Below are 22372 nucleotides of genomic sequence, written 5' to 3'. Positions count from 1 at the left end.
CTCTCAACATGAAGACCTATAACTAAGAAAAAAAGTTCTTTGTCTCCCCTCCCCCAAACACCCAATATATGAGAAAGGGACAAAATAATTGTAACAGAACTCCCATTCAAAAAGGAGGAGGGAATGGAGACATTTAACAGTCGCTGGTCCATAGCAGTAAAATGATCATCAGGAACTACGCAAATGATTGCCTCTGTAATATTCCAAAGCACCACTGTCATTGGCGGGCACTCATTGTATGTGTTACTATTTACCAACTAAGACAGACATTAGAAGGCCATTTTTCTAAAAGCAGAGTATCAACTACCCTCATGGATTTTAAAGATAAGCATCCACTTATATCATCAAACCATATATCTGCAGAGGCTAGAGAGCTCCTAGGGAGAAGGAATATTAAATAATTAACTTCATGGTATACTTAAGCTTTAGTCATTTGCTTGTAAATTAGTAAAACCAGACTACAGTTAAGAGAAATCAGTTCTTCATTGAGATCATTTTAAAATTACACTTTTCAAAAGCAACAGTTGCATATTCTGCTATGCCCCTACTTTACAGAAAAGCAACCAGGTAGGGCTTAATCTTCTAAAGGCTCCAATAGTTGGGATCACTTTAGCAACATTCAACTGCTGAGCTGTACCTAATTTTCTTTAGGTCAATATTTCAATTATAGTCTTTAATTTTTTAAAAAGTCAATCAATTTACTCAGTTTCTACCACTTACATTCTGTTCCCTTGTAACACTTAAAACTGGCAGCACTTAGCACTTCGATTTTGTTTTAATACCTAACTAAACATTCACAGTTTAACTGAACAAGTCAAAACATGGAAAGCAGTTCTGAAGCTATTCTGATCCCCCTACTTCCAGTCCCTGGGGATCCATGGTCTAGATCAGACTTTTTCAACTGGGGGTGATTTCGACCCCCACAGTAACTTGGCAATCTCTGAAGACAGTTTTAGTTGTCACAACTAGGGGTTCTACTGGCATCTAATGGTATAGATCAGAGATATGGCTAATGATTATCCTACAGTGCATAGGAAAACCCCCTACAGCAAAGAATTATATGGCCCCAAATGTCAGTAGTACCACTTTTGAGAAACCCTAGTCTAGATGGAATTCCATCTATTGTCCTCTATGTGGTCAACACAATATAATAAAATACACTTCAAACACCAACCCCCAAACACCATCAGAATCTAATTACTTACAGCCATTCGTTCAGTGCTATTTATTGAGTAATCACTATGTGGTCGGCACTGTAGAGATAGAAGGAAAGAAAGATAATCACTGTCCTTAGAAACTGTCTGGTTGAGACAGACAACTCACAAACCCAGGCCCTTGCCAGAAAACTCAGCAATGTTATCTACTCTTATTAAAAGTTTGGTTGAGAGAAATGATGGTGAAGCATTATTTGAAGGATATGCAGTCCATCTATGTATCTAGGTAGAAGAAGTCCTTAAATTAAGCTGGATGATATTTGGGTCAGAGTATCTGTAGTCCTTGAAGAAATGCCCTCACTAAGCTCTATACTAAAGCTATGCTCTCTGTTTGTATTGAAGAACACCATAAGAAAACCATGTGAAACTCTTTACTAACTTCCCATAGGAATCTTCTGCGTATCACTCAGCGCCATCCATGTGAAACTACATGTAAATTTCTCTTCGAAATTAGAATTGAAATGTTTCTTCCTCTCTGGTAACAACTATACAACCGTTTCTCTTTATTCTGACTGCCAAATCACTTACAGAGCTAAATCTGAGGCGCAACGATATCAACTATGTAGGCCCTTTCAGCCTGAACATTTGTATATGTTCCCATCCCTGACCCAGCTGGTTTTCACAGGTATTTTTATTTTTCCTGTGCTGGATTATCTGGTTATTTATACTTTACCATCATTTTATTACATCTGTTTTTGCCATAAGTTGTCTCAGTGATTAAAACGTGGTCAGGTATGAATAAAATTAAACGTGAGAAAGAGTGACAAGAAAACAATTACAACAGTGCTGCTAGAAATGTGCACTGACTGCTTTCACAGCTTGAATGAGACCCCTGATGAAGGCAGGAGGGTCACAGAAAACTTCCTGAAAGAGCTCATGCCTGAGCTGAACACTGAAAGATAGACTAGGTGTTACTTAAAGAAGACATGAGGGTGAGGAAATAGTCTAGGCGAGAAGAAAAAGCAGGTGCCAAGGCACAGAGGTGAGAGAGAGCCGAGCGTATTCAGGGAACTGCAAGTGGTTTGCTTGGCCAGAACAGAGGGTATCCTGGGGAGTGCTGAGACATGGCACTGAAGAGGTACTTGAGACGCCAGGCTAAGGACTCTGAACTCTGGCCTAAAAACCATGATTAGAAATATGAGAACAGTCAGGAATTCACTGCAATAATCCAGGGAAGAAAAGATGACCCCCACAAATGATGACCCAGTCAGTTTCCAGACACATCAGGCATCTTTAATGAGTAAAATAATCCCTTAAACTGATTAGGAAAGAATCCAAATCCTACTCTCACCCCATTCCCACCCCCTTACCAACAACATTAACCTTTACCACATCACCTGGAAAAATGGGGTCATTCACCAATGACCTTTGGACAAGAATGTAAGAATTCTCATTCCCAGATTCCCATTCTCCTTTGCATTTGATATTATCTGGACTTACAAGCAGCTATAATAAGAAAAACTAAGGAACTCTGACAGCTATTCATCTCACTCAGGATAGGCAAGAAGCTGTTATGATTTTATGTCTCCAATTGTTCCAATCACAGTTTCTAATACAGAAATAAAACTGTTCAGTGTCTCTGTCCTCGCCTTGTTTTGTTTTACTGAGATCTGCATTTGCAAGTTCTCGGGCTCCAACAGCAGTTCTGTCAGGAACAGACAGCCAGTGTCGTCCTGAGCGCTGAGGTAGGCTTTCCACGGCTGAGCCCCAGCCCTGTTCATCGCGATGGTCTGGATGTTCACGACTTGCAGGGCCACCTGGAGGGTGTCAGGATGGACTGCTCCCTGCCACGGGAACATCTGCTGATGAGCAACTTTGAGGCTCAGCCAAGTTTTCTCAAAACACTCAGCAGTAAGCTGGTGATTGGGGACTAGCATGAGGGCTCTGCAATCAGGGAGTTCTTGGACCCTCTCCTTGTTCTCTTCAGGAATCAGGGGTCCTACAAGAGTCAGAAAGCTTGTGTAAGAGATGCTCTTAATCTGTAGAACTACATTTTTAAATCTAGATTTCCAGTAGTATACAATGTGACTCTCATCTTCAGAGAAATGGCTTAAATAACCAATGATGAACTTCCTTCTTGCTCACAGAGACAAAATTCGGGCAACAGTCTGAGGTTTAGCTAGGGTACTCTACTCTCTACCAGTCATTGCAAAAGATAACGATTTTTCATGACAAGGTATAAAGTAAGGACTATTTTTACCTGATGTGGCAAAAGATGCAGTGTTAGGAAGCTCTGGGCCATGATGTTCCACACCCTGGCATTTAGAGATGGTTGCCCAGCGGGCTTTGCCATATACTGGCACCAGTGTGTTGAAGTCCGAGGCCCAGCTGTTCACAGGTCTTTCTGCCTGATCCTCCAAAAGTCTGAGAGAAGGGTCAGATTGAGGGCTCCGTAGGATCCGCTTCACTTCATCGATGCCAGCTGAGAGGAGGCGATAGTAGAAGAGACCTCGGTCCCGTACTGCCATATCCTTTTCTTCCTCTGAGGTAAGACAACAGACTAAGTTAATTAAAAACAAAAACGAAAACACTCGTTCTACCCCTGTGCCCACCAGAATAGGAGAACAAAATGAAGGAGGGAGGAAACCCTAGAAAACGTTGACATTTTCTTCTTCGGTCCCAGATGGCTCACCAAACAATGAAAGCTGTGAGAACCTGTATGACTGGTCATGGCAAGTACCATTTCCTTCTTTTTTTTTTTTTAAATTTGATTTTATTTATTTTTTTATACAGCAGGTCCTGTCCTCATTAGTTATCCATTTTATACTTATTAGTGTATACATGTCAATCGCAATCTCCCAATTCAACCGTTTCCTTCTGAAGAGCCTACCTATGCAGTAGTATAATAAACGGCCCAGCGTGTCCTGGCACTCAGCGGGTCGAGAGAGGAAAAGGCGCAGCAGAGCCGTGAGCAGCTCCATCTTGACAGCTGGAAATGTCTCCGACTTCACATTCTCTACGAAGTCTTCCAACACATAAGGAGCATTGGGGATTCTCTTCCCGTGGACACCGAGTAGCCAAATAAGTGCCTGCTTCCCCTAGGTAATAAGGGAGTAAGAACAGGTGCTCAACATTTGGCTGTCCAGAACACAGGCCAGAGCAGGCAGTAGATAGCAGCAGGTTTTGCTTTTCCCCTAGAGTCAGTAGAAAAGGTATAATATTTTATTTACTTCCACTTGCATTTATTAATTCACCCCCTACTAAACTCTCTACAACAAATAGGAATGAAATTCTACCACACAAAAGGAGACTTAAGACTCTCACAGCCTATGTTGCTTAAGCAATAAGGCTTCCTCACCTTTGAGGCTTCTTCCCCAATTTGGGGTTTAATGCTTCAGTGGAAGATATTGGAAGATTCCCCTAAGTTAGGGGAACCTAGTGTGCACATCAGAGTCACCTGCAAAGTTTCTTAAAACTCTGTGTGTCTAGGGCTTCCACTCTTGAATATTTGAGTACATACTGGAAGCCCAAATATTTGTAAAAATTCCACAGACGATTCTGATTTTCATGCCAGCTGAAAACCCTATGGTCTAAATCTCTTGACTCAAAACTGTTCACAAGAACAATGGTATCAAAATATTTGTAAGAAAACCATAGCTAAATCCTAATGTTTTTATAATTTATATCCCACCTACACCCAAAACAGAATCTGAGGTGGCAATCAATTCTAAGAATTCCACTTCAGACACTGGGTGGAAAGAATAATTAGATTCCATTTCACAGAGCAGGGTCCCAAGCACTCCCCCTCTGCCTAGAAGTAAAGGAGAATTACAGCCTACCTCGCTATCTTGAATGCTCTCCTCACAGCCGGGCAGGGCCTGACACACAGCTTCTGTACACTGAGGACACAACCAAACCAGGTCTCGGAAAGTCTGCACAACCACTAGAGCACAGCTCAGGACACAAGAGCACAGGATTAGAGCCTCCGCACGGGAAAGAATCTTAAGAAAAGTCACATATTCAGGCTAGATTACTGGGGCAATTTCTGTAAAATGGGTGTTTGGTGGGGTGGTCAATAATTATCTGAGAAATGTCTGACATGGGCAACAATTTCTTAATAAGTGTTGCTCATCAGATTGCCATGAGGATAAATGAGTTAACGTATGTGAAAGCACTTGGCAAACCAGAAAGCATATACAAATGTGGGGGAGTGCTGCTGTCGAATGATGCTCTGAGGACAGTATAAATGGAGCCACCAGGGCTGGAGCTATGGTGAAGCAAGCAAGGTGCCAGGGTGTAAAATTTAAGAAGACTCACAGAGTTAGCATTTGCACAAACTTGAGAGCGAGTGCCTCTTTATATATATTCTTTTTTTAAAATATATATTCTTTTCCATTCTGGTTTATCACTGGATATTGAATATACCTCCCTGTGCTATGCAGTAGCACACTGTTGTTTATCCATTCTCTATATAAAAGTGAGTGCCTCTTTAAATGTTTGCATCCTAGGCGATTTGCTTGCCTCACCCTAGTCCCAGTCTTGGAAGTCACTGCTTACAGTATGCTGCCATAAAGCAAAAAGAGGGGTAAAGGTGGGGAAATAACAAGCAAGGTCACCCTCGCACCCTTCATGATCTATACAACAGCCTTGTAGACTCATGGCAACCTGAAGACTCCCTACTCTTGTTAGATCTATATGTTTCTCTGATGGCAACAGATGATGATGCAAAGAAGAGTTTAAACCTCTGTTATTGAACAACAAATATGTTTTGAGCAAATACTATAGGTCGGGAAATTGACCAAAAAAAAAATCCTAGAAAGGTAGCCATTACCTGTGGTAATGTGCTCTTGTCGAAGCCCCAGCAGCTCTGTTAGAATCTGCACACACTGATCTGTGTAGGTCCTGGCGATGCTACCTACAGAGGAAGGGAAAGCAGAAAAATGTGTTAAGTAAAATACTAGCACCTCATTCTAAAATAATTTCCCACCAGCCAAAGAAAGACCAAGAGGACCAGAAATATCTAAGAAAAAGAAAAAGAAAATCACCCCTTGCTTGATGAAATAAGAATCTAAGTTTACTATAAAGGGAACTTTGGTAAAATGAATTTCCCATTGAACAAGGTTGAAAACTTTTAGTCACAAAGGTATTTATGTGGCAACCAGTTTGTTGCAGCACACCTGTACAGGAATATTCCTGCTGGGAACACTGTGCAACAGCCTCCAGACTGCAGGCTTTCTACTCCCCTCTTTGTGCCCTCTTCTCTGCCTCTAAAAATAACCATACTTTATTCTACATCCGAGGGTTCCTTCTCCTCCTCTACTTGAAGTCCTCCAAAACTTAGCTCCCCAGCTGCTTGCATTTGACTCACTCTAGCCCTTTAAATTCCAGACAGAGTAGCATGAAAAGGTCTGTAAGTCTTATGTTTTACTCTGTGCCAGTCCACTCATCATAATGCGTAGCCCGGAGCAGAAGCTTGATAAAAGATTGCTAAATTTTCAAAGGACTTTGAGTCAGGAAGGCTGGGTTCCAGTCCCAGTTCAGGAACTATATGACCTTTGGGCAATTTAAGAAACTTTTTGTGCCTGAGTTTCTTCATCTTTTAAACGAAGCTGGTAATAACACTTGTCCACTCTTCTTGACTGCCTCACAAGGCTGTGGGAAGATGATATACAGAAAAGCATTTTGGATAACAGACGACAAAAGGCAATATAAATTGTGTTACAGTTTGCATCACCTACAGTCTATATCCTAGAAGATATGGAAACACCAGTGTTGACCAAAAAAACCTTTCTCCCCACCTTGTTTGTAGTCACTGACCTAACTGTTTGGTGCAAGATACTTTGCCTCTGAAGCAAGATTCACTCCCTTTCCTCTCTGTGGTTCCACAGCTTTCTAGCTGGTTGGTCTAGGCTCTCACAAAGGAAAAGCAACAGATACCTACCTATGGCAAAGATGGCAGCCTGCGCGAAGTCGGCGGACACATCAGTGCAGTACCCGCGAAGCTCCTCCAGCACCTGCTGCACGTTCTCGTCGTTCACCAGCTCACACAGCACCTCCACCTTCTGGAGCTTGATGTAGTGGGGCTCCGAGTAGGAGCAAAAAAACTTTTTGTAGTGGCTGCTAAAGTGACCCGGCAAACTGTGCAGGACCTGGCGCACATGGCAGAGGGCAGCAAAACAGAGCTCGCGGCTCTCTGAAGAACAGGCAGCCAGCAAAGTTCCCTTGACTTGCATGAGCACGTCAGTTTGCACATGGGGGAAGTTTTTTGCCAAGATCAGAAAGAGTTTGGTGGCTCCCATCACCACACCTGGGCTACTGCTCTTGAGAAAACTGTCCAACAGGTTGAGAATGTCAAACAGCTCCTCCTCACTGCGGGGTTGGTAGCGTAGCAGAAAGTTCAACACTTCAGCCTGGCCCCACTGGTCCAGTTTTGACATTCTATCCAAAAAAGAAAACAAAAGTGCTATCCTAGCAACAAAATTAGGACCACCTCCATGCTACTGCCATGTCACCAGTCATCTGTTCATCACAACAAGAGGAGAATTCTTGAAAATAGGTTGTGCCATAATCAAATTATTCTTCTGATGTACGAAAGTTTACACAAAATAAGGCTTTAAATTCCAAGATGAGTTTACGGTACAAATGCACACTCATCGAAGGCCAAAGACATGATCACCATATCCTAGATCCAGATTCTCTACATTTTAAGATAGTATGAATGGCTTAGTTTGGAGGACATAACGACTGCAGAGGACAGAACCCTGAAGGATCCTTCTGCCATCTCTCTATATCACCAAAAGAAACTAAGACAAATTAAAAAAAAATTCTCTCAATGAAACATGAGGAAGTTAATAGTTACAGTTAACTTTCTTTACTACTCTACAGAAGTTGTTCAAGACCTCTCCTTCATTCAATACATCAACAAGATCCCATTAGGATGTAGATTTGATCATGATAAAAGAGCACAGAGGCATCCAAACCGATTTAAGAGATGGTGGGCGATGGGCTTATTGATGACAACACCTCCTTCCTGTTTCAAAATTTCCTCCAGAGACCTCAGGCAGTTCACAACCACAATTGGATCCTGGTCACGCAGCAAACTATATAATTCGTTTACCAGGGCACCATCTATAAAACAGAACAAAGATCTCACATAAAGAAAAGTTTCAGAGTCAAGGTGATAGAGCCAGAATAACAGTTCCAGGCAGACAAAGCTGAACTTCTTTGCCACAAAAATAACAAAGGCAGTAACAAAGTGCAAGGCCAAAACAATGGTCATTTCCAGACTGTTCTAAGCAGCTAAGGCACAGGATCTCACGTGGGCCCCAAAGAAAGGACTTCTCTAATCTCAGAAAATACCAAGCCCTGCGTCCTACTTAAAAGAGACATACAGGGCTTCCCTGGTGGCGCAGTGGTTGAGAGTCTGCCTGCCGATGCAGGGGACACGGGTTCGTGCCCCGGCCCGGGAAGATCTCACATGCCGCGGAGTGGCTGGGCCCGTGAGCCATGGCCGCTGAGCCTGCACGTCCGGAGCTTGTGCTCCGCAACGGGAGAGGCCGCAACAGTGAGAGGCCCGTGTACCGCAAAAGAAAAAAAAAAAAAAAAAGCGACATGCAGAAGTAGGGTCACATTATTATTTTCTACCAAAGCTACATACTCTTCTACAAAGTCATATAATGGAAGTACAAATAAATATTGATCATGGTAGATTACACTGAAACTTACCCACTTCAGAGTCTCCATGAAGAGTATGCATCTTGGCACAGCCAAGGACTGCTACCCTCCTGACATATGAAGCCTTATCATGCAGACCGTTGAGAACTGGCTGTTGGATATATTCCTGCACACCAGGCAACCTAAGCAACACATCCTAGAGTCAGTCAGATCCTAAGGTACTAGTTTTGACATAATTTAGCCCCTATTCACTTAACAGAGGGTTTAGTAGATGTTTGAATACGCATTGGTCAGATTCTTCTCCAACAAAGTGGAGAAAGCTGCTGCCAAACTTAAAAAGCCTCACTTGACTTTTCACGTGGAATAATGCCACATAGGCAGGTTAAAAAACACACATGCACACGCACACGCACACACGCGCACACACACACACACACACACACACACACACACACACATTTAGAAATCTTTAACTATTTCAGGGACTTCCCTGGTGGTCCAGCAGTTAAGACTCCGTGCTCCTAATGCAGGGGGCCCAGGTTCGATCCCTGGTCAGGGAACTAGATCCCGTGTGCCGCAACTAAGACCCAGAGCAGCCAAATAAATGAATAAATAAATATTTAACTATTTCACTGAGAGTAAGGATAGAAAAATTCCTTAATGAAATCACATATATAGTTTTTTAAACCAAAGCAATGGCCGAAAACCTGAGTTCAGGTTACAACAGTGTCTTCCCCATTATTAAGGAGCTCAAATAAATTGTCGTCATTAAAAACCTGCCCCATGACCACATGAACTTATCAGCCACTGAGATACAGGAAGGGAGGAGAGTGCTCACCTGAGGCTACACATGCTCCGTAGTGCCAACCCTCGCACCATCGGGTTGGGGTCCGAACAGTCTTTGCACAGTGTATTGATGGCCAGGAGAGCCAGATCTGGTTTCAGGGGGGCATAGGTACACATGTAGAGATAAACCAACTTCTTCTGAACAATATCTATAGTGGCACTGGCCTTCACCATTTCCATGAAAACACCAGACATGTCCGAGCCCTGAGTCATGTGCCTGAAACCAACACACACAGCAGGAAAAAAGTAAAATACATAATCCCCAACCTACAACAGAAAGCCTTTTACTTATATGCCCTGGATATCCAACTAGATTGTGATCTCTTAGAGCAGAGCAACCAGGTCTACTTTGTCTATCATATCACACAATACTTCACAACGGGCCTGCAATAAACGTTCTTCTATTCATTCAACAAACTAGTACATTCCAGTCACATTCAGATTTTACATTCCAGGGATATGTTCTGGGGAATAATCTTGAAGAAGGCATGGTCTCAGATCTCAAGGAACTCAAAAGTCTACCAAGGAGGCAGACAAGAACACCGCTAATTACAGAATGATAGATTGGTATTATAACAGAAGTAACAGACAAGGTGCAGTGGGGATCAGGAGGTCTAACACTGCCAAAAAGTCATAAAATGTTTCCACAGAGGAAGAAATACTTGAGCGGAATCAGCAGGAGCTCCAGGCAGGTGTAGTAGATAGGTAACAATACACACTGTGATGCATGTGGACATGAGCAAGAATGGTACATTCTTTTCAGAGTATGCCGGTAGTTAACTGGGTGTTCCTTGGGTGCTATGATAAGAAATTTGGACTTTATTCTGTAGATCACTGTTTCTCAAACTGTGATCTCCTATAGCAATTAGAGGGGATGTCTGTTTAAAATGCAGATTCCTGGGTTCCATCCCACCCTACTGAAATCAGAATTACTGGATTGGATGAAAAATTTACATTTTCTAAAAAAGCACCCCAAGGGGGCTTCCCTGGTGGCACAGTGGTTGAGAGTCCGCCTGCTGATGCAGGGGACGCGGGTTTGTGCCCCGGTCCAGGAGGATCCTACATGCTGCGGAGCGGCTGGGCCCGTGAGCCATGGCCGCTGAGCCTGCACGTCCGGAGCCTGTGCTCCGCAACGGGAGAGGCCACAGCAGTGAGAGGCCCGCGTACCACAAAAACAAACAAACAAACAAAAAAAGCACCCCAAGGGACTTTTGTGCATACTGAAGTTTGTGATCCACAGCTATACACAAGAGTTATATTGTCAAATTCATATGCTGGAAAATCAATCTGGCTGAAATGAGGGCCTAAGGTGACCTACTACTAAGCTACTGCAATTGCTTTAAAAAGGGAACCAGAACAGCAGTGCCAATCAAAAAAAAAGAAGATGGACCACAATATTCATTGCAGCTCTATTTACAATAGCCAGGACATGGAAGCAACCTAAGTGTCCATCCACAGATGAATGGATAAAGAAGATGTGGCACATATATACAATGGAATATTACTCAGCCATAAAAAGAAACGAAATTGAGTTATTTGTAGTGAGGTGGATGGACCTAGAGTCTGTCATACAGAGTGAAGTAAGTCAGAAAGAGAAAAACAAATACCGTATGCTAACACATATATATGGAATCTAAAAAAAAAAAAAGGTTCTGAAGAACCTAGGGGTAGGACAGGAATAAAGATGCAGACATAGAAAATGGACTTGAGGACACGGGACGAAGTGAGAGAGTGGCATGGACATATATACACTACCAAATGTAAAATAGATAGCTAGTGGGAAGCAGCTGCATAGCACAGGGAGATCAGCTCAGTGCTTTGTGACCACCTAGAGGGGTGGGATAGGGAGGATGGGAGGGAGACGCAAGAGGGAAGAGATATGGGGATATATGTATAGCTGATTCACTTTGTTATAAAGCAGAAACTAACACACCATTGTAAAGCAATTATACTCCAATAAAGATGCTAAAAAAAGAAAAAGAGGATGGATACTTAGAACCATGAATCCATACCATCTGACTTGAACAGTGACAATCAGGTGTCACCAAGACTGACTCCCACATTTGCTCAGCTGGGTGGTGACGTTCATCAACACAAATACAAGTGGAAGAGCAGGTCTGGGGAGGGCGGAAGGATGTAGGTACTATTTTGCATGTCTTTGAAGAAATATCCAGGTGGAAATGCCAAGCAGGCAGTAGGATCTGTGGGTCTGACGATAAAAAAAAAGGAGGTCTGTGCTAGACATAGATCTGGAAGTCAGCAGTACAAGTTCAAGACATGGATGAAACCACCCAGCTGAGTAAAAGAAGCAAAATATGTCCCACAAGGGAGACTTAGACGGCAGTCCAGAGAAGCAGGAAGACCAAATCATACAACTGCCATGGATGCGAGTTCACTTAATCTTTCTAAGCGGCCAGGGGTAGAGAGCCCTGATGGGGATGCAATGGGGGAGTTAGAGCGTTAGGCGATACCTAATCACTCGCTGGATGACATTCCGATAGCGCAGCCTATCAGCCTGAATGTGAGGGTTACACAGAGCCTTCTTCAGCTCCTTCACCTCGTCCTCGGAGCCCAGGTACGGCATCTTCTCGAACAGTCACGGGGCAGTTCCCAGAGATCCCTAGGTAACTCGTGGGCTCCTTCTAGCCCCGATGTGGGGACCTGGGTAAAGGAAACGTCAGTCAGTGAAGAGACTACAGGCGCGATCTGGCCCAGCCTTGGCTTCCCCCAGGGCCGCCATCCGGGCCCTACCACACTCGAACTTCAACCCTCTCGCTCCCTGGCGAGGCCCACCCTAGGCTCTGCGGATCCTTCCGGGGACCTGCAGGCTGGTTCGCTCCGCCCACAGAGCTCTCCCGCAACCTCTAGGCCCTCGGCCCGACTTCCAGCCCGGCAGCCAACAGTCCGTGGACCCCTCCCTCTCCAGTTCCAGCCTTTCTTGCGCCTCCACGCGGTTGCCGTCACCAAGAGGCCCAATCAACCTTTCTGCGGAAGTCCCGCCTCCTCCAGGGGGACCACGCAGAGCAGCTGCCAATCACCCTCTCGCAGTGAGCGCCGAGCGCAGCCTGGATCCCGACCTTAGCGTGCCCTTCCCCCAACCTCTCACCTCCCGGCGCCGCCGCGCGGCTACCTCAGGCAGAGCGGTGGCGGGCAATCGGAAATCGGCTACTTCCGCCTGTCTCCGCCCAGCAGCGCGCGCTTTGAGACCAGGGCCTCGGGCCCTGGTCCCGCGCGCTTGGGGGAGTGGCGCTCCTTTGGGCGCCTTCTGTGGTTTGCGATTCCACCCCCAGACTCCCACAGCACGGTCACTTCCTTCTTTCTGCCCAGTCTAGTCACTCATTCCCCACTGAGCTGGCTTTCCTTACGGCCCCTGGCCCTGTTCTTGCCCCAGCATGACTTTTTTCAGGGCGCCGTTGTAGGAGCCTCCCGCAGGAGCTCTGTTCCCATGAAGATCCCACTGGTGACTCTCCAACCCCGCCACCATGAACGGGGTCTTGATCCCTCAAACGCCCATCGCTGTGGACTTTTGGAGCCTGCGCCGGGCTGCCTCCGCCCGGCTCTTCTTCTTGTCCCACATGCACTCGGACCACACCGTGGGTCTCTCTAGCACCTGGACCCGGCCCCTCTACTGCTCCCCAATCACCGCTTACCTCTTGCACCGTCACCGACAGGTATGGGCGGCTGGAGTCGGCCTCCGACAGTTGGTCCCGGCAGCTGGGTGGGGACTTCCGATCTGTCACAGCCTTGGAGTCATAGAGTTGGGGCCAGGGAGACTGATTTTTACAAAAGCGAGAACCCAGAATGCATCTTTAGCCCAGAATAGGAGTGTGGTTTCTAACTGGCCGGCTTGGGATGTTTCAGTGATAAATTGGGGAGGACTTTTAGTCCAGCCAAGGAAATTGTTCCTACCTCTTCACATAAGCTAGGCCAGTGTTTCCCAAACTTGCCTCATCATAAGAATCCACCCAATGTGATGAGTAAAATACAGATTCTCCAGCGCCTCCCTTCTCCCCCATCTGATTCAGTAGACATAGCTAGCACAGGTCGTGGAAATCTGGTTGGAATTTTTTTTAACAGGTGCCCCCCAAAGGATTATTATGATTTGGAAAGTTTGAGAATCGCTGACTAGACTTGTTTTCTGCACTCTTAATTTAAACTTGTACGAAGGGTGAGGTAGAGGGTGGGAAGAGGAAGGGAGGATTGTTTGGGAATCCCCATCACAGCTTCTGATCCAGGGAGGTATCAGGGAGGGGAGGCTGTGTTCCCTGGATGACCAACTGTTTCCTCAGGTATCTAAGCAGTGGATCCGAGCCCTGGAGGTTGGTGAGAGCCATGTCCTGCCTCTAGATGAAGTTGGGCGAGAGACCATGACTGTAACCCTCATCGATGCCAATCACTGCCCTGGCTCTGTCATGTTTCTGTTTGAAGGATACTTTGGAACCATTCTCTACACAGGTGGGCTTCCGGAGGGGTCCTTTCCACTTTCCCAGCCTAGACACTACTTTTGTGTGTGTGGGGGGGGCAAGCCCCGCGGTTTGCGGGATCTTAGTTCCCCAACCAGGGTGGAACCTGCCCCCTCAGCAGTGAAAGCGCGGGGTCCTAACCACTGGACCGCCAGGGAATTCCCAACACGACTTTTCTTGAGCATCTTTGACTTATAGTAGAAGTCTGGAGACCTCCTAGCTTCATGCCACATGAGCACAGTGACCCTTTCTCAACTGATTTCCCACTCTTTAAGGGTATGAACTTTGCAGAAAATCATGAAAAAACGGAAGCACAATAGAGACGTTTCCACAAAGAAGCTGTACTACATTCATCATTGCTAGACTCTAGGTTTTTCCAACAGGCCAGTAGGCAAATGCCCATTGTTGGAATTGGGAGAGGCTTGTCTTCTATACTTTTGTCTCTGACTGTCTGCCTCCCATATATTCTTCTTCCAGGGGATTTTCGGTATACACCGTCCATGCTGAAGGAGCCAGCCCTGAGACTGGGGAAACAGATCCATACCTTATACCTAGACAACACCAATTGCAACCCAGCTCTGGTTCTTCCTTCCCAAGAAGAAGCTGCCCGCCAGATTGTTGAGCTCATTCGAAAGCACCCACAACATAACATAAAGATTGGTGAGGGCTTTCCTTTCCTTTTTTTCTCACTCATGGAGCTAGTGAATCTAGGTTCTTTGGAGTGTCTCACATCTTTCAGGTCTTTGTGCAGATGTCCTTTTCTCCATGAAATCTACCCTGACCTTTTTATTTAAAATTACAATCTGCCCACCATCTGCACTCCCACATTCCCAACTCCTGATCTCCTAAACCGATTCAACTTTTTCATAGCACTCATCAACTTCCCATATACTCCATATGTTTTAATATACTGTTGCTTATTGTTGATTGTCTATCTCCACTTTCTCTGACACACACACACACACACACACACATTCCTTGAGGGTGTGGATGGAGGTGGGAAGAAGTCCTATGTGTTTGTGGAACAGAGAAGCAGCAGTATGACAGGTGCACAGTGGTTGAGGAGGCTGGAAAGCCTGGAGGGGCTGAAGTGCCTGTAAGCCATTTTGAACTTGATCCTAAATGCAACCACTGCTCTTAGGACAAAGAGCTATTGAAGGGTTTTAAGTGGAGAGGGACACTATTGCCCTTATCACCTTACAGTGTATTCCATAATTTATGTATTTATTGTATTTAGTTTTTATTATCTGTCTCCCTGTGCTAGAATGTAAATTTCACAATAGACAGGCTCTTTGTTTCACTTATGGATATATCCCAGATGCCTAGGTTAATGTCTGATAGAGGCATCCGGTAAATATTTGTTAGCAAGTGAATGAAGTTTATCAGAATGTAGATATTCAGGTGAGTGTTGTTCTTGCAGTTAGATACATTGAAAACCCAGCTGTCTGCTTGTTCTAGTGACTCCACAACAGTACAAAACATTTTGGGCTTCTTGAAATTGCCTTTTGGGATAGTTGATGAAAATCCATTTTTATTTTTTAAAATGTAATAGATTTAGTTCCAAATGATTTTTTTTTGATTGTTTCCAAAATTGTAGTAAATCCACAAAAGGAAAAAAATTTGCCACCGTGATGAACATTTTAAAAGGATATGCCCCAACTCTGAAAGGAGTTTCAAAATAGGTTTAAACAAAGGCATTGAAAAAAAAAATTATGTACCTTCCAGAGTGACTACCAAGTTGATGGAGAGATTTTTCCCTCTCAGGATTGCTTGACTACTCATGAAGAAATATCAGTGCTAACTATTCTTGGAGTTTTCAATGCAGAGTTTTCCCAGAGAAGCACAGCTGGCGAGTAGGGTACTGTAGTAGGGCTTGATTAATTTTGCAGATATACAATAATCCCCTACTGTGTGCCAAGTATTCTGATAGGCAGTGGGAATAGAAAAAAATGAATAAAATATGAGGGCTTACAGTCTAGTAGTAAAGGGCCTAGAAGAGGTAAAATAAAAGGGGGAAGGATAGGGAGAGAGAAAAGAAAATCAGCTACCTTTGTGCCCAAAGAGTGAGATTTTGAACCATGATGAGGAATAAGGTGGATATAAAGGAAATATAGATTCTTTAAAGGCGTTCACAGTCTGGTTGTAGACTTGAAATACACCTTCAGAAAAGGTCTGAGACAACTACTTAAACAACATCTCCCATATCTGTTACCATAACCATTACCCAAATTCAGGTCTCCATTTCTTTCTCTATACGTACTGTTTGGGCCTTCTAACTGGTACTTCTGCTTTCAGTATATTCTCATGCAGGTCTTTGAATAATACTGCTGCCACTTTTTTTTCTAAAGCCCTGCTCTGATCCTATGAATCCTATAATTAGAATTAGCCATTTTCCTGCTTGCAACTCCTTAATGACACCTTCACTTACAGAATTAAAAACAAGCTCCCTAGCAGTACATACAAAGCCCCCTATTATATGGCCCTTGCTCACCTCTCTAGTGTCATTTCTTACCAGTTTCTTTGTACCTTAGTAACACTGAAACGACCTCTCTTAAAATATTCTCTACCATCCCCTTCCCTTGCCAGATTAACTTGCACCCATCATTTAGGATTTATCTAAGTTGTCATTTTCAGGAAGCTATCCCTAACTCTATCAACTGGTAGATGTTTTTCTGTGCCCTCATAATACTCTGTGCATGTCTGTAGCATGCATTGTTTCTGGGTCCCCAAATGGATTACACTCCTTGAGGACTGAGATTTTTGTTTGTTTTCACGGTGCCTAACACCTGATAGATGCTTTCCTTTGTTGAACTGAATGAATGAGTGGATTCTGTGCTAAACTTCTCCCTACCCCACCCTCCATATACCTCAGCTCAAATGCCACCTCCTTCCCGATAGACAGTCAGGGGGTAGTCCCATTAATTTTGTGTATTTCTATTAAACATTTGGTTGACTTATTAGCTTCATCCTCTTCCTTCTCTTACTTTCCCCAATCCCTTGAACATTATTCAGGACTCTATAGCCTGGGAAAAGAGTCACTGCTGGAGCAGCTGGCCCTGGAGTTTCGGACCTGGGTGGTATTGAGTCCTCGGCGCCTGGAGTTAGTGCAGCTGCTGGGCCTGGCAGATGTGTTCACAGTGGAGGAGAAGGCTGGCCGCATCCATGCCGTGGACCACATGGAGATCTGCCATTCGGCTATGCTGCGTTGGAACCAGACCCACCCTACCATTGCTATCCTCCCCACCAGCCGGAAAATCTACCGTTCCCACCCCGATATCCACATCATCCCTTACTCTGACCATTCCTCCTACCCTGAGCTCCGTGCCTTTGTCGAAGCACTGAGGCCGTGCCAGGTGGTGCCCATTGTCAGGCGACAACCCTGTAGGGACTACTTTCAGGACAGCCTGAGCCCCAGGCTCTCTGTGCCTCTGATTCCAGACTCTGTACAGCAATACATGAGTTCCTCCTCTAGAAATCCAAGTTTTCTCTGGCTATTGTTAGAAAGGAAGCTAAAGAGACTGAGAACCCAGGGTGTCGTGTTTGAATCCCTTGAGGAAAATGCTGATCACTCGCAAGCTGACAGGGACTTGAAGAAGACCAAGAATGAGAACCTTTCTGGGGAGCTTGAGAAGCGGCCCTCCCACCATCCTTTGAAGATCAAGAAGCAGCCGTTCCCGGACGTCCGCAACAAAGAATGGGAGGGTGCAGTCCCTTCCTCCGAGTCCCAGAAGATGGTGACTGTATTGACTGCCCCCTCGGGTTTTTCAGTGCACTTAGGGTCTACAGATAAAGAATTTTCCTCTCCGGAAACTGGGGAGGAAATCAGTGTAGGGCCCTACTTGGTACCCAGGGGAGACAATGCGGGCTCAGCAGCCACAGGGAACCAGAGAGCCTGGATGGGCCAGGATTCTCCCCAGTCTCACAGCAGCAAGGCTGCCCCTCTTCTGGCTCCTGAGTACAGGGGCCTGGCACTCAAATACCTTCTGACTCCAGTGAACTTTCTCCAGGTAGGGTTCTCTTCCAGGGGCTTTGACCAGCAAGCGGAAAAATACCATCAACTCTTGCTCAAGTACAGACAGGAGAGTACAGAATGACAACCTTGTTTGATCCAACACTGCACTTTTTTAAAAAAAATTCATCAAGAGTTGTTTATTTTCAAAGTTAGCACTCTTTGTATTTCTACCACTAACAAATGGGCAGTGCCACATCAACACTGCACTTTTTTTTTTTTTTTTTTTTTGCGGTACACGGGCCTCTCAGTGTTGTGGCCTCTCCCATTGTGGAGCACAGGCTCCGGACGCGCAGGCTCAACGGCCATGGCTCACGGGCCCAACCGTTCCGCGGCATGTGGGATCTTCCCGGACCAGGGCACGAACCCGTGTCCCCTGCATCAGCAGGCAGACTCTCAACCACTGCACCACCAGGGAAGCCCAACACTGCACTTTTGAAGATAGTGGCTGATGGCTTATTTGGGGCCTTACTTTTCTGTGGTACATGCCCACCCTGTAACAAGACTTCTCAAAGCGTGTTCATTGGAATCCTAGTGTCTATGGAATCCTTAGTTCTATAATTGACTTGTGTTTAAGAAACACTTTACATTATAACCCCTTTACAGTATATGTGAGCACATTAAATGTTCTGGGAAGTCCTGCAGTAATTTAATCTGTTTAACTTTGTTTAACCCAGTATTTCTCCAAACTTTTTTTTTTTTGGCTGTGTGGCATGCGGGATCTTAGTTCCCTGATCAGGGATCGAACCCGCGCCCCCTGCAGTGGAAGCAGAGTCCTAACCACTCTGCAGACTTTGTGAACATGCAGTTCTCTTGTGTGGCTGCAGAAAGAGATAGAGTCTGATCAAAAAGGACCAGTTTATTCCCATTGTTTTGTGTGTCATGTGTCATTCCCCATGTCCCCTTCTGTCTCTTCCTAGATAAAAGTCCCTAGGTAGTTCTGTTTTTTAATTTAGGAACTGTGGTGCAGGAGGATAAAGTGACCCAGGCAGCACGTTCCAATCCTGAAGGGCACTGATTTGCTGTGACCCCATCCAAGTCACTTCCTGTCTCTGCCTCTGGGAGGGAACAGGAAGTGATGAAGATCCTTGAAAAACTGGAGAAAATTTCCACCTCTGCCTCCGTGAGAGTTTGCAGTTAGTGTCCCTGAGGACCTACCTGGAAGACAGCCAGCTGGGGGACTGGGCACCCCTCACCAAGGCAGTATCTGGAACCCAGCCAAACATTAGGCTTAGAGTAAGATGGGCCTCCCAGCTGCCTAGAGGCCCTGACTATTTGGCTGAAATAAGGTTACAAAAGATCAAATGTGCTGCCAGATCGTCTTGATTGTTCACACAGCTGGGATATTTGCTGCCCCCCTCCACCCAGTATCCCCCCCTTCCATCCTTGGGTTGAGTAGGGAGCTGGAGGACATAGCCTGTTTGTTTCAGTAACCAGGGCAGAGACGAAGGAGCCAGCTGGTGGAAGGGGTGAGGGTGTGCAGTTCTGCCCTGACCTTCTGCTCACAGCCTGACAAAATGCCAAACCAATATGCAGGACAGCAGATACCACAGTCACAGGGGGCACAGGCATGTGGAGCTGGGCACATGGATAAAAACAATGAAGAAGCCTCTGATTCTTGTCCAGGGGGCTGGAAATTGTCTACTTCTGGAGGAAAATATAAAGAGTTTAGAAAGCAAAATAAGGCCTTTCTCTTGGGCAAGCTGTATACAGCTCTGTTTTGTCAGTGACCTTCACTGTAAGCCTCCCATGGGCCCACTAGGAGCCATAGCAGGTGAGGCATGTGGGGTAGCAGGGGACATGGGCACTGTCCTGGGCTTGAATCCAGGGTACCTGGGCAAATAGAGATATCAGGCTTCCATAGCAGAGCCTCAGTTTCTCATCTGTAAACCAGGGACTCTCCTGATTGCTTTGGAGGTTAGAGAATTGGTAAAATTCCTAGCTCAGTGCCTATCACATGATGGATATTTTAAATATTGGTTCTCTCAGCCTCTGGTTCTTTAAAAAAAAATTATTCTCTATATAAAATAAGAAACTTTGGAAGTCATACAAAATATAAAGAAAAAATCAGAATTCCTCCATGTAGATCAATTATTTTCTTCTAGTCTTTTTCTGTGCATGTAAATATATTAAATATATATATTTTTTTCCAAATTGGGGTAATAATGTATATAGTTTTATATCCTGCATTTTACTCTTAATATTTTAAGCATTTTCTCATATCATTAAATATTATTCAAAATGTCATTTTAATAGTTGTATAATACCCTATCATATGGGTATACCTTAATTAAAACTATTTCTGTTTTATTCAACATTTTGTGTGCTCTTTTTTTCACAATTACACATATTACAATGGACATTCTTATGCATATATCATGGCATTTGTGTTTATTTTCTTGGAGTAAATTACTGGAAGTGGGATAACAGTTTTAAGTTTTTAAAATTTATTTTATTGAAGTATAGTTGATTTCCAGTGTTGTGTTAATCTCTACTGTACAGCAGAGCGATTCTGTTATAAATATATGTACATTCTTTTCCATTAGGTTGAATATAGTTCCCTGTGCTATATAGTAGGACCTTGTTTATCCATTCTCTATATAGTAGTTTGTATCTGCTAATCCCAACAGTCTTAAGTTCTTGATGCAAATTGTGCCCAGTGCCCTCCAGAAAGGTTTCCTTACTATCCTTTCTGCAGAAGAGGATAGCATTAAAATACCTTGAAGACTCATTAAGTTCAAATGGTGTCATTAGAATGGTACGTAGAAAATCATCTTGTGTGCTACATTAATATTTACTAAGCTGTGTGGGCAAGGCTTAGCCTGACTTCATCTGGGAGCCTCTAGCTGTCTCACTTCTGTTCTACTCGAAGGTGGCTGGGAGAGATAAGGTAGGCTTCAGTACAAGGGCCCCCAGATGGGAGTTATCTTCTAGCAACAAGGAAACCTGTCAACTCTTGGCACGTGCTGTGTCACACGTATTCCTATAGAATACCTTCCATATAGAAGCGGGATCTATATGAATTCAAATGGGGGGGTGGGAGGTAGAAGCAAAGGGCTTTGAGGAATTTAGTTGTTGGTGGCATGTTTTTGTATTAATAATGGGAAGGGACTTCCCTGGTGGCGCAGTGGTTAAGAATCCCCCTGCCAATGCAGGGAACATGGGTTCGAGCCCTTGTCCGGGAAGATCCCACATGCCGCGGAGGATCCCACATGCCGCGGAGCAACTAAACCCGTGCGCCACAACTACTGAGCCTGCGCTCTAGAGCCCGCGAACCATAACTACTGAGCCCGCATGCCACAACTACTGAAGCCCGCACTCCTAGAGCCCGTGCTCTGCAACGAGAAGCCACTGCAATGAGAAGCCTGCAAACCACGACGAAGAGTAGCCCCCACTCACTGCAACTAGAGGAAGTCCACGCATAGCAACGAAGACCCAACGCAGCCATAAATAAATAAATAAATAAAATTTAAAAAAAATAATGGGAAGATTTCATACTATTCTAAATTAAATTTGTCTGGTTTATAATAGAGATTGGCAGTTGTCTTATTTGTTTCATTTCTCAACACTTCCTCATATAAACATGCTGCTTTGCTACATCTTTAAGAAGCCAATTTAATTTATTTTTAGAATTTAAGGATGACCCCATAGATCTATGAAGATCTTGCAATGAAGCTTGAAGTTACTAGGAGACAAGAAGTTCCCTAGAGATCAATTAGTTATTTGCTTCATGATCTGTGGGAAAACTTGTACTTTTCCACAAGGAGACTGAAAGTGATTTAAGTCCCTTTAGGGAAGAAAATCTGCCTGACTGGCCTTGGGGAACCATCTCTTACTCCTGATCCAGACTACCCTTTGTGGTAGGAAATAGAAGATAAGTGAATCCACTTGTTCAAGAAAAGGGATTTAGACCTGGGTTCTCTATCTCAAGTCCACCCCCAAAGAGACAGTTCTCTCTGCATTCTTGGAGTGGTTCATAAGCAGGAGAAATTCCATCTGGAGGTCCATTTAAAAGAAAAATTATTTTACTGAACTATAACTGATTTTCAATGTGTGAATTTCTACTGTAGAGCAAAGTGGTTCAGTTATACGTATATATATATACGTATATATACATATATATGTACATATATGTGTGTATATATATACACACATATATATATACACACATATATATATATACATTCTTTTTCATATTCTTTTCCATTATGGTTTATCACAGGATA

General features: G+C 44.4%; 2 protein-coding genes across 8 annotated transcripts; one reads left to right on the top strand and one right to left on the bottom strand.

Moving 5' to 3' along the window:
- Positions 1 to 2715: 2715 nt before the first annotated feature.
- On the bottom strand, positions 2716 to 13862 carry AP4B1 (adaptor related protein complex 4 subunit beta 1). Of its 7 annotated transcripts, none has more exons than XM_033435834.2 (11): positions 13325 to 13862; positions 12146 to 12335; positions 9667 to 9891; positions 8880 to 9010; positions 8135 to 8282; positions 7096 to 7592; positions 5986 to 6069; positions 4994 to 5097; positions 4045 to 4252; positions 3415 to 3696; positions 2716 to 3153 (listed from the first exon to the last, which is right to left on the bottom strand). In XM_033435834.2, the coding sequence occupies exons 2-11, from the start codon at positions 12256 to 12258 to the stop codon at positions 2726 to 2728; spliced, it is 2220 nt and encodes a 739-aa protein (XP_033291725.1). In that variant the 5' UTR covers positions 12259 to 12335; positions 13325 to 13862; the 3' UTR covers positions 2716 to 2725. The 7 variants fall into 7 exon arrangements, with proteins under 7 accessions (XP_033291725.1, XP_049566183.1, XP_033291729.1 ...); XM_049710226.1 differs by lacking the exon at positions 13325 to 13862 and adding an exon at positions 12781 to 12803; XM_033435838.2 differs by lacking the exon at positions 13325 to 13862 and adding an exon at positions 12656 to 12784.
- DCLRE1B (DNA cross-link repair 1B) lies at positions 12838 to 21628 on the top strand. Its single transcript, XM_004263207.3, has 4 exons — positions 12838 to 13345; positions 13964 to 14129; positions 14615 to 14797; positions 17150 to 21628. The coding sequence occupies exons 1-4, from the start codon at positions 13157 to 13159 to the stop codon at positions 18229 to 18231; spliced, it is 1620 nt and encodes a 539-aa protein (XP_004263255.1). The 5' UTR covers positions 12838 to 13156; the 3' UTR covers positions 18232 to 21628.
- Positions 21629 to 22372: the final 744 nt, after the last annotated feature.

This window comes from Orcinus orca, chromosome 1, assembly GCF_937001465.1.
Source record: "Orcinus orca chromosome 1, mOrcOrc1.1, whole genome shotgun sequence".
Taxonomy (NCBI): Eukaryota; Metazoa; Chordata; class Mammalia; order Artiodactyla; family Delphinidae; genus Orcinus; species Orcinus orca.
The sequence above is the reverse complement of the archived record's forward strand: the minus strand, read 5'-3'. Positions and strand labels throughout refer to the sequence as shown.

What these genes read in the sequence shown, in the direction of transcription:
- AP4B1 (XM_033435834.2), bottom strand. Translation starts at nt 12,258, where the DNA reads ATGCCGTACCTGGGCTCCGAGGACGAGGTGAAGGAGCTGAAGAAGGCT. An exon ending in CGGAGCATGTGTAGCCTCAG is followed by an intron (nt 9,011 to 9,666) that starts GTGAGCACTCTC and finishes TGTGTTGCTTAG; the next exon opens with GTTGCCTGGTGTGCAGGAAT. An exon ending in TTTATTATACTACTGCATAG is followed by an intron (nt 3,697 to 4,044) that starts GTAGGCTCTTCA and finishes GTCTTACCTCAG; the next exon opens with AGGAAGAAAAGGATATGGCA.
- DCLRE1B (XM_004263207.3), top strand. Translation starts at nt 13,157, where the DNA reads ATGAACGGGGTCTTGATCCCTCAAACGCCCATCGCTGTGGACTTTTGG. An exon ending in TCTTGCACCGTCACCGACAG is followed by an intron (nt 13,346 to 13,963) that starts GTATGGGCGGCT and finishes CTGTTTCCTCAG; the next exon opens with GTATCTAAGCAGTGGATCCG. An exon ending in ACAACATAACATAAAGATTG is followed by an intron (nt 14,798 to 17,149) that starts GTGAGGGCTTTC and finishes AACATTATTCAG; the next exon opens with GACTCTATAGCCTGGGAAAA.